General features: G+C 35.2%; 2 protein-coding genes and 1 long non-coding RNA gene across 3 annotated transcripts; all 3 read right to left on the bottom strand.

Annotated features, from left to right (window-relative positions):
* Positions 1–808: 808 nt before the first annotated feature.
* On the bottom strand, positions 809–4,149 carry LOC145602516 (F-box/LRR-repeat protein At4g14103-like). The gene is made up of 4 exons (XM_081658707.1): positions 3,972–4,149; positions 2,292–3,330; positions 1,883–2,035; positions 809–1,552 (listed from the first exon to the last, which is right to left on the bottom strand). Exons 2-4 carry the CDS (start codon positions 3,312–3,314, stop codon positions 1,208–1,210), a joined length of 1,521 nt encoding a protein of 506 aa, XP_081514833.1. The 5' UTR covers positions 3,315–3,330; positions 3,972–4,149; the 3' UTR covers positions 809–1,207.
* A 1,499-nt stretch (positions 4,150–5,648) lies between these two features.
* LOC145600738 (protein FAR1-RELATED SEQUENCE 5-like) lies at positions 5,649–7,740 on the bottom strand. The gene is made up of 2 exons (XM_081656608.1): positions 7,082–7,740; positions 5,649–6,972 (listed from the first exon to the last, which is right to left on the bottom strand). Exons 1-2 carry the CDS (start codon positions 7,738–7,740, stop codon positions 5,649–5,651), a joined length of 1,983 nt encoding a protein of 660 aa, XP_081512734.1.
* A 3,193-nt stretch (positions 7,741–10,933) lies between these two features.
* Positions 10,934–14,722, bottom strand: LOC145602600 (uncharacterized). The gene is made up of 4 exons (XR_014104572.1): positions 14,439–14,722; positions 11,825–11,990; positions 11,578–11,694; positions 10,934–11,489 (listed from the first exon to the last, which is right to left on the bottom strand). It is a non-coding gene; the product is annotated as an uncharacterized LOC145602600 (long non-coding RNA).
* Positions 14,723–16,704: the final 1,982 nt, after the last annotated feature.

Raw genomic sequence — 16,704 nt, 5'->3', positions numbered from 1 at the left:
TAAATGACGCTCATCAGAGGTTCACCGCGACGCGGACAGAGGTACCGTGTCAAGGCGTGGAGTGTCGTGCCGCGGCGTTTGTGCTACTGCGTTTGGCTTCCTTATTGCGGTTTTTCGAGCTCAATTCTCGACCAAATTCGCTCAAATTTCTTGCTATCTTCCTCATTTTCAATTCTTACAAGGATCCATATAAGTTTCCTTTTCTTATGTTCTGTAATGACTCAAATGTGATAAACCCGAGGATATGTACCTTCCCACATGAATGGTTAAGAGGATCAAGATTACAGGTTATGAAGTTTTAGTATTGTCAGGAAGTCATATTTCGTGATCAGAGCATTCACTAGCAGAAGTTGTGGCCGAGTGCCAATACAGGCCACTCGCTTATATGGTAACAAGGAAGAGTGAGCCAGATCATTTATATGTTCTGCTACAAAGATTTGAAGTCGAGAAGATAATGAAGCTCACTTGCTGCAGCAATATGGTCTTGCAGACTGATGCAGCAGCTAGGGTTATCAAGTAACAACCAACGTCTGTTCAATTCTCCGGTTCTCTGAAGACAATCAAGAGTCTTAACTGTCTAAAGACCATGGTAAGGTAGCCTGTTAAGATCTGATTAGCACTTCATTGTTCGGCATGTATAATTTGTCCATTTTCTTCGTTATAAACATGAAAATCACAACTACTGAGAGTTGCACTGCAAAAATACTTGAAATGAGGCAAGTGAGCACCAATACAATGTCATATAAACCAATGAAATTATATCAAATGTATGACTAAAATGCTAGCAGAAGCAGAGTAGCACCAAGAATTTCTCATATAAACCTGTTTTATTAATTTGGGGCAAGATTACAAAATATATTCCAAAATTGATACAGATTATCTCTTATTTGGACCCGTCTCACTAACGACTCAATACAAAATCATCTAAGGTCATTGCACAAAAAATTAAATTAAAATTACAAAATACATAAGTATATCTTCACCGGAGAAGTTGAATTAATTTATTTGCATACATATAAGTACATAATTGGGTTGGGGGCGGGTACATCCATTCCCACCCCCATCACCCATGGCAGGTCTGGTATTTCTCCATCCCCAGCCAGGCAGCCAGTTACCCACCAAACCTGGACCTAATTTGAGGCGATCTCCTATCTGACCCACCCCACTTACATCCGACTCTACCTTTTGATATGCAAATTAAATATGCCTAGGAAGCTGTCTTCTTTCTTTTTGAATTGAACAGAATTGAACATGTAGCTGAGGCCCTTGGTAAACTCAGCAATGTACTTTCGAGCGCCATATTATGTGCTACAGCATTAGGACCCTTAGTTATGACCAATTCCTCCAACACCAAAGCATGACTCAACAAAAACTGGATCAACCTCACTTCCCGCTCCTCCCCATAGTAGTAATCAATCACAATTCTTTTAAGATGAGATCTGCAACATGAAGGAATCACTGCTAGAGTTTTATTAAATAACTCTTGTTCCTCGAGTATCTTCTCTTCAGGAAAAGGGATTTGTCCACCCATATGTGAACATGTTATCAATCCCTGCAAAGTTGATCCCAATCAAAATCAACATCAACATATTTACGCCATATATAAATTGAACTTCTTCTTGTTCACCATGAAGGCCTTAATCCCATAAGCGGGGTCGGCTACATGAACCAAAACGAGGAATTCCCAGGAGGTCACCCATCCTAGTACTATTCTCGATCAATGTGGTTCATGCCATGGGATGTGACAAAGTTTTACACTGCCCTCTTTTATCAAGGGTTGGACTGGCAGCGGAAAACCCACTGGCAGAGTTGGAGTTATTTAAATTGAACTTTTTCTATGTATGTAAAATTAATACACAAGTGAAGTAAGTCACAGACTAACCTTAGGAAAGAAGAGAGTTTCTAAGACCGGTGAACGATTTAGAAATGCCGAAACGATTTTATCCCAGCAGTTAAGACCAGAAAAAACCAGCACTAGATATTTCAAATTATGAAACAGTGGCAGTTTATCCTCTATACCACCAACATCTAGCACCTTCAATTTAAGGTGCAATAAGTCAATCTCACATTACATAATATAAAATACATACTATATATTGCTTTTCTATACTACCCTCCTTTTGCAAATGAAATTTAATACTTCTAAAAATAAAATAAAATTTTAAACCTCATGAGGGATCTTGTGCAAGATTCGTAATGAGACAATAAAAAAGAAACGGAGGGAGTATATAAATAAATAAATAAATAAATAAATAAGAAAACAGGGAGCAAAACTAGAAAGTTAAACAAACCTCTGTCGAAATGCCGTCAAAAAATAAATGCTGAACATTATTGAGAGCTTTGCTAAGGCTAAGCAATACTTGAAGATCTTCAACTTCACTTAATGTCGCAACCTTAAAGTAAAATTTTGCTTCTACCAGCCGACTCATATTTGTAATAGAAATTCGCATAGGTAAATTATCAAAATAGTGAAGGTACTCCAAATTAGGAGTATTGATAAGCACAAAATCAGTGTTTTGAAATTCATTTTCACCAAGTTTAAATATATTTAGATGCAACCTCCGGAGAGAAGACGAAGAAATATGTGTGTAGTTGACATGATTCCAATTTGCTACAACGAAGAGATCTTCAAGTAAAGGGCAGCTTGAAACTAACCTTGGCAGGAAGCCATCCTCGTTAATGAGAGTGGAATAGAGGTGTAGTAGTTTCAAGTTTGGAAGACGAAAGGATGGCATAGTGGAAGCTTGATCAAGACCGAGGTTGGTATCAAGTTTCAGCACCTCCAACGTTTCACACGTGAAGATAGCTGGTGGAAGCTCACCCGGTTCCCTCACATGAATTCGGAGATCAAGTTGCTTGAGGCCAATACGGGTTATAGCAAAAGAGATCCACGCATTTATTTGTGTGGTCTTCAAGTTTGGAAAACAGCCTTTCTCACATCCAATTCTATGTTTGGCGAAAGCCAAGTATGTGTTGGGGAAGTCCTTGCCTAGATGAAGTCTAAAGCTGGTGAGATATGGAGACTGGTGTCGACGCAGAACAGTCTCAACAAAAGAGACAAAACTAGGGAAACGTTCGATTGCATGTGGATGTTGCAAACAATTTGATACGGGCGAATCACTCAAGTCTAGGCTCGTATTCCATGGAAATGCACGTCTAAATTTTCTGGACAATGTGCAGGTAGCAGCAACGTCTTTGGTAGGAAGAATAGAAAGTATCCGAATAAATAAATCAACAGGCAAACTAGATAACCTATCTAACATTAGGCTATCATCTTGTAACTTAGTAGTACATGGTTTCAACCTGATATCCATAGACTTGATTGGGGTCCTGAAATCAAAACATCTCTGCTTATCAATCTATGATGAACAAGTTAATTGGGGACAAACAAGTATTTTACAGAATCGGATGCAAAATTACCAATAAATAATTATAAGAAAAGTTGCATGTTTGTTTATATAAAATTTTACAATTAAGAATAATCCCAACTTACAGAGGTAATCATATTATTGTTTTTTAAAACTTTTATTATCCCATTAAAAAAACATCTGTTAATTGACAAAATAATTCATAACTTTTATAAAAATTTTAATTAATCTAAATCAATCAAAACTTCCTGACTCCTAACTGAGACAGAACAGAAAAGTCTGACCCTTAAATTTGGGTCAAAACCAGGGAAACGAGGTCTAATTTCACAGTTAATCCCAACATTAAAGGCTTGTGCAATACATTAGCAACCGAATTTGATTCAACAAAAAATCACTTAAAATAATATTAGGGATATTTGATTCAATAAATAATCAAATTAGGCTCATGATTTCCTTTTTTGGTAAAACAATAATAATCTAACCGCTGGTTATAATCTTTCATAATCTTAGTATTTAGAACCAATGACTGGAAATTAAATTAGACCAAAAATAAACCCTAGATTGTGAACTTGATATGATGATGATTAAAAAAAAACAACTTACCTCAGAAGCTGCTTCAACGGAGGATACGAGTATTAGAGTTTAAAGTGCGATTCAACAGAAAACCTGAACTGCTGCTTTAATGAGAAAGAGAGATGAACAGAGGAGGTGAGGCTGGGGCTAGGCTACGTTCATCCGCCTCTTTTGGTTCAAGTGAGAACTCCTCCTAAAATAAGAACTCATTTTAGAGTAGGAACTTTTAATCTTATTATCCATCAAATTAGAATGAATGGTTCAGATTAAAGGGTATTATTTAATGACCCCATATAAAAAGCAAATAAAATCAATCCCTTTCCCTTTCGTTTTTCTCTCTCCTCTTGAATTCATTTTTTTCGATTCAAAAGAGGCAGAAGATTATACAAACAAAGTACCAAAAGAAAAACTATTGAAATCTTCGTATGCCTTTCCCTTGTGTATTGAAATTGTTTGTTAATTCTTCAATTTTCATTAATTTTTACATGAGTGTGGATCTTCTACCTATTTTCTCACTACATTTTTCTTACCAATTAAGGTTTTGGGTCGACTACCTTAATTTCGCCTAGAATGTAGATCTAACAATTCAGAAATCGAGTTCTTTCTCAACGGAGGAAGAGCAGCAACAACTTTAAGGTAATTTAAAACCTATGATACTTTCAATTTTCTATATAGTTAATATTGATCTGTTTATCTTAATTTTGACATTTGGCCGTTTGCTTATTAATACTACTATAATTAACTGGTGGAGTAGACCTACTATAGTTCAAGTGCCATATTAAAACAACCAACGGCAGTAGTACTACTATTGTCACACTAATGTGATAATAAAATCATTAATATATGGAAATAAAATACAACTATGGGATAGAAATAATCAAGTAATTAACTATCAGTACATCAAATATAAAGCACAAAATGAAATTAACTTACAAATCTAATTTGATAATATGTATAAATCTCTGTAATTATTTATAGGCTATTAGCTCAAATGGTAGAGCAATGTGTTATTGTTCACAAGGTGTGGGTTCAACTCCCACATAGCCTAATATTCTTGGTTCTTATTTTTATATTTTGGTTCATTATTAATGGCTAGAGCCTGAATCAGTCTTAATGGCTCAATTATTGCTCAAATGATGTGTAGCATTCGGGACCATCAAACTTGTGATTATAACATATGCCATAAATAGTTTCATAAAATTTATTTGTCATGAATTTGAATAACATGAACATGTCTAATACAACTGAACAAATACATCAACAAGTTTCTAGGATGTACAATAACACTGAACAAATACAACTGAACATGTCTAATACAACTGAACAAATACATCAACACAATTTCATGCCAAGGTAACATCTTCATCTTCATTGTATTGTAGAAGCAACATCTTCATCTTCATTGTAGCAATGTCGCCTTTGCCAAAAACAGACTACTAGCACGAGCAAAATCACTATAAAACAGCACAAGCGAAAACAGTAGCATAAGCATATAAAACACAAAAGGCAACAAATTGAATGATATAAGAGGAGATTTTAACACCTTACCTAGGATGATTGTTTGGTAGGGCAATTCCGACTATCATGGTAAGCTTGTTTTCCGCATGTTCTGCAAAGTCTTTTCTTTTTTGCTTGTTGTTCCATTGACAATCACTTTCCTCCTCTAAGTCTCTTACCACCTCCACTTCCACTTCCCTTGGTATTGGATTATTTGGGTGGAAGTATCTCAACTTCCTCTGGAGCACTCAACCCAATGAAAGACTCTAATTCATTTGTCTTGCTTTCGATTACATTACCCTTTAACTCAATTAATTGTGTTGAGATATTTTCAATTCCCTTCAACACAATAGTGAGTTGTTCTATGTCTCTTCCTGCTATATCCATGCAATTCAAAAATTTGGACCAATTCTCTGAAATTAATTTTTCTTCACTTTTCATTTGGGAATTCCCTTCCTGAACATCATCATCCAAATGAAAAATAGGCTGGCTTGCTGCCATCTTAGTCCATCTGCTCAAAATATAGTGGCTTGGCACTTCACGTAGACACTTTCCCTTTAAAACACACAAGATATGCCGACATGGGATTCCTTCACATTCAAACATCTTACATGAACACTTAGCAATATGATTTAAGGAGTTATAAATTACCTTTCTTGTCTTGGAATTCGTGTAGCTTACATCTACAACTATTATCAATTGACCCTCATCTACATCTTTCTTTTCCTCAATTTCACAATCCATACAAGCTCCCCACAACTCCTTTTGAAACCTGTAAAAATTTGAGAAGGTGTACATTTCACTTGCATGCCTCTCTAAATCTCTATTTGTTCTTAGCTCAGGCTTTGAAGAAGAGCATACATTGTCTTCTACGGACTGGTTGTACCTTTGCAAGTCGATAGCACTTTCATATCTCATCCAAAACTCCACTAAATTCAGATGTGGATTTGAGAAATTGCTAAAGAAACTATTTTCACTTTCTGACCTAGATGTTGTCCTCAATACAGCTCCTAGAAAGAGATCTCTAAAATAAGCTGGAATCCACATATCACGAATGTCATATAAATGAGATAACCAACTATTATTTTGGAGTTTATATTTTTCAATAATTGATTTCCAATTCTCCTCAATTTCAATTGAAGTCTCTGAACTATACACGCATGACTTGAATTGAGTATTAAAATCATCATCACTATTTAATGAGCAACCCACCTTTTCTGAAAGTTTTCTCATTATATGCCAGATGCAAAATCTATGAATAGATGAGTCAAATACTTGTCCAATTGCTGCCTTCATAGCAGGATCCTGATCTGTGATGATGGAAACAGGCTTATGACCTCCCATAGCATCCAAAAACTTTTCAAACAACCATACAAATGACTCGGTCTTTTCATCGGCAAGAAATGCAGCACCGAATGACACACAAAGTCTATGGTTATCTAACCCAGTGAAAGGAGCAAAAATCATCTTGTACCGATTAGTATCATATGTAGTATCAAATGTCACTACATCTCCATACAAAGCATAATTTTTCCTACAAACCCCATCAGCCCAGAACACTCTTTAAATGCATATCATCAACCTCATATGCAAAATAGAATGATGGATTGATTTTTTGCTTTCTCTTGAAATTTTGAATGAACATGTCTGAATCTGAATCATTGATATAAACTTTCAAATCTCTTTGAAAGTTTTTTAAATCTTGCTTACTACATCCTACATCCGTAAAATTACCTACTTGCTCCTTTATTAATCGATGTGCTTTACTAGCTCCAATATTAGCTCGAGTATATGACTTAAACAAGCACCTATGTACACTTGTAACTTCTCTATTTGACTTCAACATGTGACGCTTGCTAGGAGTAGCAAGGACATGAGTGTGCCCTTCATAAAATTTATAAATTTCATAGTTTCCTCCGATATTTTTTCTAAATCCCACCCAGGCATTACACCCTTCCCTGGTCAATTTTCTCTTTCTCACTCTTTTCTTCCCGTTCGTTGATGGTACTTTGAAACCTTCTTTATAGCAAACGAACTTCTTATATTTTTTCTCACCATTTTCTCCCTTTTTATCAGATGACTTACGGACACTAAAACCAACATGATGAGCATAGTTTTTATAGAATTTATCACCTTCCTGTAAACTTTCAAACTCCATGCCTATTTTTGGTTTAAATTCATCTTCACATATAGGCACCCACTCCTTGACAATTTCCATATGTTTTTCTCCTTTATGAGGTGTGGAATGCTCAATTCCTACAGGTCTATTCCCATATTCTTCACCATTCATGTAAGAATCCATATTAAAATCTGGAAAGAAGGCATGTGTAACATATTTTTAACTTAAAGAATTAAATCAAATAAAAAGACATAAATAACACATTAAAAAATGAGAACTTGTTCCTAAAACTCTACATTATTATACTGTTATTAAAAGTTGGACCACTTTACAATTGTGCATGTCTAATCATTTAGATTTCTTTAGTAAAATTAGTTCCCATCATAACTTGTATTATAGTACTACTCAAATTTCATTGTATGAGTTCATCAATTATAATTATTTGAATTGAACAATCGCTGAAATTCCATTTGTAAAAATTAATATTGCATAACAAAAGTAACACATCCATCTAGATTAGATGTAAAAATAAAAATTCAAACCTGAAGTGAAGTCATTTCCGTGTAGTACGGTTGAATTATTCATCATACGCTCATCAAAAAACATGGAACAAGGAAGAAGCAGGATGAATTCAAGAGGAGAGAGAAAAAGGAAAGGGAAAGGGGCTGATTTTATTTGCTTTTTATATGGGGTCATTTTTAGTCATTAAATAAAACCCTTTAATCTGAACCATTCATTATAATCTGATGGATAAGATCAAAATTTCCTACTCTGAACCATTCATTCTAAACGAACGGCGCCGATGATTTGGGGGTGATGGGCTGGATTGTGGTGGTGGGATGGGTAGTTGGGGTTAATTTTTTGATTAAGTTTTTCTTTATATTAATTAATTTCTAATAACTACTTAATTAAGTTCATATTATTTTATTTTTCGATTTTTTATTTTTGTTCTAAATGTTAGACCAATTAGAACATGACACTTATCAATATATACCTGATATTTACCTACAAATATGTTAAGGTCTATTTTGAGAAGATACACCTATAAGGTGGAATTATTTTCAGATTTTTAAAAGGTGAGACTGTTTTGAGAAGACCAACAAAAGGTGGGATTATTGTTGTAAATTTTTCCTTTATTCAGTAGGTATATTATTACAAAATTTTCCCATCAACCCCGTTTAGCTAATTACTCCCTCCGTTTTTTTGTTTGTACACACTTTGACAGACACAAGCCTCGAGACGTAACTTTGATGCATGAGAGAGAAAATGATAAATTAAAGTGAGTGGGGTTTAAAGTAAAAGAGAGAAATAATAAAACATATTGTAAAGTTACTAAATATGGAAGTGTGTCAAACAAAAAAAAAAAAACGGATGGATTTGAAAAGTGTGTCAAACAAAAAAAAACGGAGGGAGTACTAGGGAAGGTCCCTTCTTCTAGCTAGCAATGCTAGATTATGGAATCCCTCCACTTTAGGTTTACAAACAGAATAGAAAAGCAATAACATAAACTCCATAGGTGATAGATTGACTCGAAACATGGTGGTACAACCTTCTTCCTTTCTGTAGAGAGAGAAAACTAGACCTCACAGAAGCAACTGGATTTGAAAAAGACGGAGGACATGATGATCTTTGGTAGTCCTTGGAATTGGATTGCCTAGCGAACTTGGGCGGACTTGCTAGTTCGCTTTTCAAGGAATCCCAGTGGGATCCTTGAATGAGATAGAGGGTCACTATATGTCGTGACACCTCTGTGGAAGATAAAGCTCGGCCCAACACTATCATTTGCATTGATTGGGGGTCTTCCGTCTGGATAAGGTTTTTGAAGGTGGTGACCACTGGTGCCACCGAAATGTCAGGGACAGAGCACCTTTGGTGTGCTTCATTTCTGTCCCCCTCAGTAACTTCATCCTCATTCATCATCTTCAAGAAGGATAGGTTGCAAAAGCACCTACTACCTTCAACACCAGTAAATTGTAACGCCACAAAGACACAATCCACAAGAAATAAACTAATTAACCAAACTGGTACTAAGACTACAACCCAAACCCCACGCCCACATACACCCGGAACCCGACCCCAAAACCGAACCCCACACCCACAAACACCCTGACCCTAACCCCAAAACAGAACCCCACGCCCACCAATACCCTAACCCCAGAACTAGGACCGAGACAGACTTAGGCCACAAAACGGACCCCAACCTATAAAACCCAAAAGAAAAGAAAAAAGGAAGAAGAAGACCAAACCCGGGAGAACCTAACGTGGCTCTACCTGCCGGAGACACCGACCCACCCCAAGCCACCGCACCTAACGGAGGAGGACCCATAGCGGACCCAAAACTAGATCTAGACAACAAAGAAAAACCAGAGGAGCGCTACAACCTCTACGACCAGTGGCAGATCCAAAAATTTAAAAATGGGGGTCCAAAATATACAAACTTACAAAAGACATAATGTCAAACTGTAAAAGATACATCATCGACAAAATTGTATTCATTAGTAGTTTTTTTTTGGACATAAGTTCAATGTTCATTAGTAATTTAGTATAAACCAAATACATTTTTACCAGAAAACAAAGTCAAGCTTAATTAAAAAATATTACAAGTGTAAAAAACAACTAACTTAAAAAAAAAAATTCATAAACTAATCCAAACAAAATTTTCAAAAACTAATCCAAATTTTCTAGCAGTCACTCTTAATCAAATTATCAATGTATAAAAGCTACAAATAATTACCTAAGAACATTTTTCTTAACTAGTTGTGGCACCGCGCGCGATGCGCGCGGTACCCCAATATTGTCGGAACATATTGTGGTCGGTTTTTTGGGGACGAGGCTAACGAGTGATGATTTTTATTTGAGGTGGTTTGTTAAAAAGAACAACCTGAGATTTTGTTTTAACAAGGCTATTTTCCGTCAATCATGAGCAAGCAATTTTTCCTTACACTAACAACTAAATGACTTGAATTAATCAATTCAATAAACTCAAATCCATGTAATCCTAAAAAGGTAAAGAAAATGTACTCCGTAAAGACAGAGTAGGAATAAAATGCATTATGAATTTATAATTGATTTTTTTCTTCTAAAAATTAAAGCATTTAAAATTACGAATAATTGAAATCAATTGTTGATGCTACAAAAGGATACAAAAGGAAAAATAATAATAGCTTATGAATTTATACTATTTTTTTAAAAAAAGTAAGGCATTTAAAATTACGAAGAAATGAAATCAGATGTTGATGTTACAAAAGGATAAAATTTCCTTGAAATTGCCATCTACAATCCATATTAGTCACAAATTTAGCAATGTGCAAAACATCTGCCTTGGTTTTATTTTTTCAAATTTTTATTGGTTCATAAGATATTTTTTTTCCAGTCATTTTAGTTTTTTTTTTTTTTTTTTTTTTTGACGGAAAATAGCAAATATAATTAAGGAGAAAGTTGGTAAACATCAGTCATTACAGCATCATGGACCTCAGGGGGATATTCCTCCAACCAAACTCTAGGATTATCATAAGCTCTACTAATTTTAGCTAAAATATGGGCTACCTGATTTCCATTTCTTTTAAAAAAAGCATAGGAAATATACTGACAAGAATAGCCTAGCTGTATAATATCTTTGATGATCATGCCAAAATCAGTTGAGTCTGCAGCTCCCTTCTTTACCTTGTGATATAAAGTGAGATTATCCGTTTCCAAGCAAACCTTTGAGCAGCCTGATTCCATTGCAATTATCAAAGCGTGTCTCATTGCCATAACCTCAGCTACATCAACAGCAAAACCCCCTACCACAGAACAGCAGGTAGCAGCAACATCACCACCCACAAAATCTCGCATTACACCTCCCAAACCAACACACTTGTTGTCAAAAGGAGCTGCATCAGAGTTAATCTTTATAACTCCCTCAGACGGAGCTTTCCAACTGCATTCAAGACCTTCAAAGACCTTCCAACTATGAGTAGAAATAGCAGATAGTACATAAAAATTTACTAAATTTACAGTCAGTGGTTTAATCAGTCTCACTTTCTTCTGTGTCGCTCCTGTCAATTTCACACAGTGAAGACCATAGAACCTGATTACTAATGTGTCTTCAAAAGTGCGAACATGGTTATAATAAGCCCGAAGCATCCTAAGTAGAACCTGGATAAGGATCAAAATATGTTAAAACAGGCCTAATTAGCCTATCTGCACAAATAGCAGATGCACCAGGCACCAGGCCAAATGGTGGCCGCAGAGAAGATTTTAACTAATATGAAGCAGAGAAGCTCACCTTTACTTCAGACTTCTTCATCGTCTTGATCATATACTTGTCATCATGGGTTAACTAAAAGAAGCTTCCACTTTTTCCCGGAGATGACAGTTCTCGAAGAGCATCATTGCCACATATAGATAACATATAATCAGCTGCATCTACTTTAAACAATGTCCTTAGGAACCTGAGCAGATGATTAAAAATTAAGATTACAATTGATTAGTAATTTAAACTTCATATATCTATAATTATCACTTGTTAATAATGACATTCAAGTTTCTTCCAAAAATTAAACCAATACAGCAGAAAAGTAGTAGTTTTGTAGATGATAACAAAGTTATACAGACAAATAAGATTTCCTTAAAACAGAAATTGATCAGCTAAGGCTATCAGAGGTTCCTAAGTGTTGTTCATTAACCATGCCAGCCAGTCAGCCGACCATCATGCCCACTCCACAAAATTTTCACCTTGAAAAACCTCCACATTCAATCTCAGAGGAGAAAGATATCAAGCCATATTCACCTCATTACACATTAAGCAGCATATGTTTCGTGGATTCCTGCACCTCCCCACACATAGGACATATCGGATCAACGTAGATAACTTTACATATAACTTTTTTACTTAGAAACTACGTAGATATACCACCCGAATATGACTGATGCTTATTCAAAACAGCTTAACCTGATTTTTTACTGTTAAATATGACTGGGCCAAAATAATATAGAATGGGGCATAGAACAGTCAGCTCGTTTCGATAAATGCAGATTATCAGCAGTAAAATGGCAAAAGTAGAATGCATAATGTATAAATCAGACAAGATGCTATTATAAGTAAGGATGTGCCAGTTGAGAATAGAAAGATTATGCAACAACAATATAGACTTAGCTGAGACACTCGATTAATTTTTATCAGAACAACAACAGGCTGCAAAGCAGCAGGCCGCTGCACATCAGCAGCTGCAGGCTGCACAACAGCAAGTAATAATACAACACCAGGAAAGCAGCCGCAGACAACCTTCAATGCAGCAGCTGCAGCTCACAACGGACAGCAAAACACGAGCATTCATGTCAGCAGCAACAAGCTCTTTTTTATTATTGTTAAATTTGCAGAAGATGGCAATTTTAAAAAAAATATATATTAATATGATCTGCATATAATCTTGGAATTTCGCATACAAAATCATAAATTGCAAACAGTTGTTTTGTTTCTTCAGAGTTCAAATAGTACACACATCTCTACATAGGCATTGCTTAGAGAGCATGACTATCGAATTCATGTATCACTGCCTTATGGCTTATGCTACTTAAATTGATAGAAATCTCGAGCTAGAGTATCCCAAATTGAGAGCGAATTTCATCAGATTTCCCAGTATCTCATTGGCACATAAGAGAAAAAAACCACAACCTTCTTTATATAAAATCATGGTAAATAAGAATTGCACCCTATAATCACACTATTAACTGGACATTTACTAATACAAAAGCAGAACAAAAGTCACTTAAGCAATCACAAAAACAATTTTACTGAAGTTAGAGGCTAAGAAAAAGATGCAAACTCTCACCTTGAATGACTACAATATTTGACATTCAAATGCTTCAAATTCATGTAACATACCTTGAATGACTACAATCTTTGACATTCAAGGTATATTTCTAACTTGATTTGTTCTTCCATTACAAACCCAGAACTATAATTTTCTACGTTTTATTGCCCAGCAATGACTATATTTGAAAGTTTAGAATCAAAATAACAACAACTGGGATATGTAATGACCAAATATGATATTTTTTCTAGAGTGTAGCTGCCGTTTAATGTTATTTTTATTATTATATCATGCCTTTAATAAAAAATATTTGCTACTCTTGTTTCATTCAAGAGAAAAAAATATAAAAAAGTTTTAAAAATTTGAAAGAGCGAAAAATTGGATCTCACCTAAATTTGATCGTATCCTTAGTCCTGGCGAAGAATTCAATTTTACTGAAATTATTCTCTTCCATTACATATATTCAATGATTTCCAAAAGCTCATATAATACTTATCAATTTATGAATAACAACATACTACCTTCCTAATGAATAGTGCTTGGCAGCTGCATTCGCAATGGTGTCTCTAGTGAAACATTTAGAACAATGAGAAGAGCCATCAGCAGGGGGTTGATTTTTTACCTCATGTCTAGTCCACTACAGTTTTGTATCTAATTTCTTAAGAGATGATTCCAAATTGTCATTGTGCAAGCACAATTGAATCAGATTTAAAGCACAATATTCCAAACTTACATAGCCATAAAACAATTTTATCAAAATCCAGGCAAAAAATGCTTTTCATGCCAATTCAATTCAAAACTTAGCGCATAAAAGCCATATGCAATTTAATAGGCAAATTTCAAGGAAGTTGAATTGTAAATTCATTCTCTAATTTGTAAGCAAATGAAATTCAAACATATAGCTTTTAATTTAAGTAATTTTATACCCATTCCTAATATAAACAGTAAAGAAATTCAAGTTATTCAGCTTATAAAGAAAAAAATAAACTCAATTTACTTTATAAAATTGCAAACTAAATTCAACCATTACTAACATTAATAGTCAGCTAGCCTCAATTCTTCATCACCTCAACAAAATGAACTTACTTAAAGCTTTAGCTTTGACAATTCTCGGGCAACCTGTTGGGGGTAGAGCTTGCTCATTCAAAAATCACTCAACGCGGTTGGGGTTAGCCCATGCTGGATAAGCTTTAATTTTCCCCTGTAATTTAGAAATAAAGATTTACTACAAGCTGTATGTTTAACAGGGTGTATAGATTATAGTTTATAGATACCTATTTGCTTTTACTAAGGGATGAAAGGTATGCAAATTTAAAACAGCAGGACTGATAACCAGCTACCCTGCAAGCAAGAGTCAAGCCAATTTCTTCTTGCATATTCACCCATTGGCAGCCCAGAAACCTAGGCATAGATTATAGGATAGTTTGCAACAGGAATGTCAAGAAGCAAAGATGAAACACCTCGCAGCTATTCATGACAGAAATTTACAGGCAAGAAGCAGCCCTCTATGATTCAGATCCTTTGTAACCAAAAAGAATGTGGGATTCACCGCCCTAACTTTCATAGTTTATCTCAAAAAATGTCAATCTCCATGCTTGGGAAGCTATTATGAACATTGGGGCAGGTCAACCAAGAAGGGCATACCAATAGATATTGATGTAATGCCAAACATGAACAGCCCAAGTCACCAGAGAATACTTCATATAAAATAAAAGGGTCATAAAAACAGGAGGCCAAATATGAAGATAGGAGTAAAGCACTTGAATTATAATTGAGAATGAGGCAGTTAATCCCGAGGGAAGTCCAATTGCTCCATTGAAAACTTAGAGACTGACTTAATGAGAGTAAGATGCAAAATCAAGCTACAAGCTTGATACAAGTTTTTTCACATTATAATCATGAACACACATTAGTAATCAATCATATGCTTGCAATGAGGAGAATTAATTAAGGAGGTAGTAGGACCCAATTACGTACAAATAAAGGAACAGTTATTTAGCAGTTTAGCCCTCCCATTTAGTCATAAACTACCCCTAAATGAGGTTACTAACTCTATGCTCAAGGCTTCAAGCAACAAGTGACCTCTATTCATCTGCAAACTCCATCATTTGAAACCTACTTACCCCTTGAATAATTTCCCTCATTCCAATCACCAAACAAGATCACTGGAAGAAGTAAAGCTATGCTTACAGGCTACAAGAATGTAAACTACTATTAACATATACCAATTAATTTGGCATCTAGCCTTTATGCCAATTTTTGAGGGAGCTCTGGCTGGATAATAATAAAAGTTCCCAAAATAAGCATCTATCAAGCTCTTTGTAAGGTAAAAGAAGAGAGAGAATTAGATCTAAGGTAGAAGAAGAGGCAGAGAAAAAACAAAGAGAGAAGAGTTAGAAGTTGTGCCGACAAATGAGAAGTAAGCCAAGTGCGAGGTGGTATTTATAGTGATATTGAAATTGATCAAACTACCAGAGCTACAGGCTCAATCTTCCCATCTCCTCGTCATTGCTGCAAATCGACAACTCACAAAATGCATTAGAATCCCCTTTATCATAAAATCCCTAAAGTCAAACACAGTTGAAGATGAAAAATGAAATCGTGGTGTCAGATTAGCTCAACAAAAAGAAAGAACAAAAACCAAGAGTTTTAATAGAATTTTATGAATTGCACAATCAGGAAATCCAGAAATTCACACTTAATAAGTAAATAATAATAATAATTACCTCATCTACAATGGAACAAAGGAAGCTCAAAAAACGCTTCAATGGAAAACCCAACGCGACCTTCTATGAAAGAGCGTGAAAGAAAGAGAGCAACAGTGAGCAAATGACAGGACAATGGTAGAAATGGAAAGAGAAAGAAAGTAGGAAGTGAGAAAAAGAAGATGAATGAGTGATAACAAGAGTGAATTCAGGAAAGAAGAAAAAAACAAAAGACAAGCTGAGGTGGAAGCAAAGGAAGTCAACAATCAGTGGCATGCCAGCAAATAGCATCCCAAGCCGAGGGTACGGAATGACACTGTCCTACTGTTCATAAGGAACAGTTGCGGCAAACTTCTCACTTTTTAAAGTTTGTAGATTTGATACGAGAAAGTGAATGTACTAATTAAATAAGTTAAACGAACAAATTTATCGATATAATTGTAACACTATGGAATGGTTCGATACTATGTGTATATATAATTGATAAAAATAGAGCAAATAATCCCAAACTCAAAAAACCAAGAAACCAAAAAATCAGTTAAAAAGGACAGAAAATAAAATAGTACTCTGTATCAGCTAACCCGAACGTTGATTAACAGATCAATTACTAATTATAACGAGGAAAGAAAAGAGAATAGAATAATCTC

Source organism: Chenopodium album, chromosome 21, assembly GCF_948465745.1.
Source record: "Chenopodium album chromosome 21, dcCheAlbu1.1, whole genome shotgun sequence".
Taxonomy (NCBI): Eukaryota; Viridiplantae; Streptophyta; class Magnoliopsida; order Caryophyllales; family Amaranthaceae; genus Chenopodium; species Chenopodium album.
Note: the sequence above shows the minus strand (reverse complement) of the source record. Positions and strands in the feature narration are given on the sequence as shown.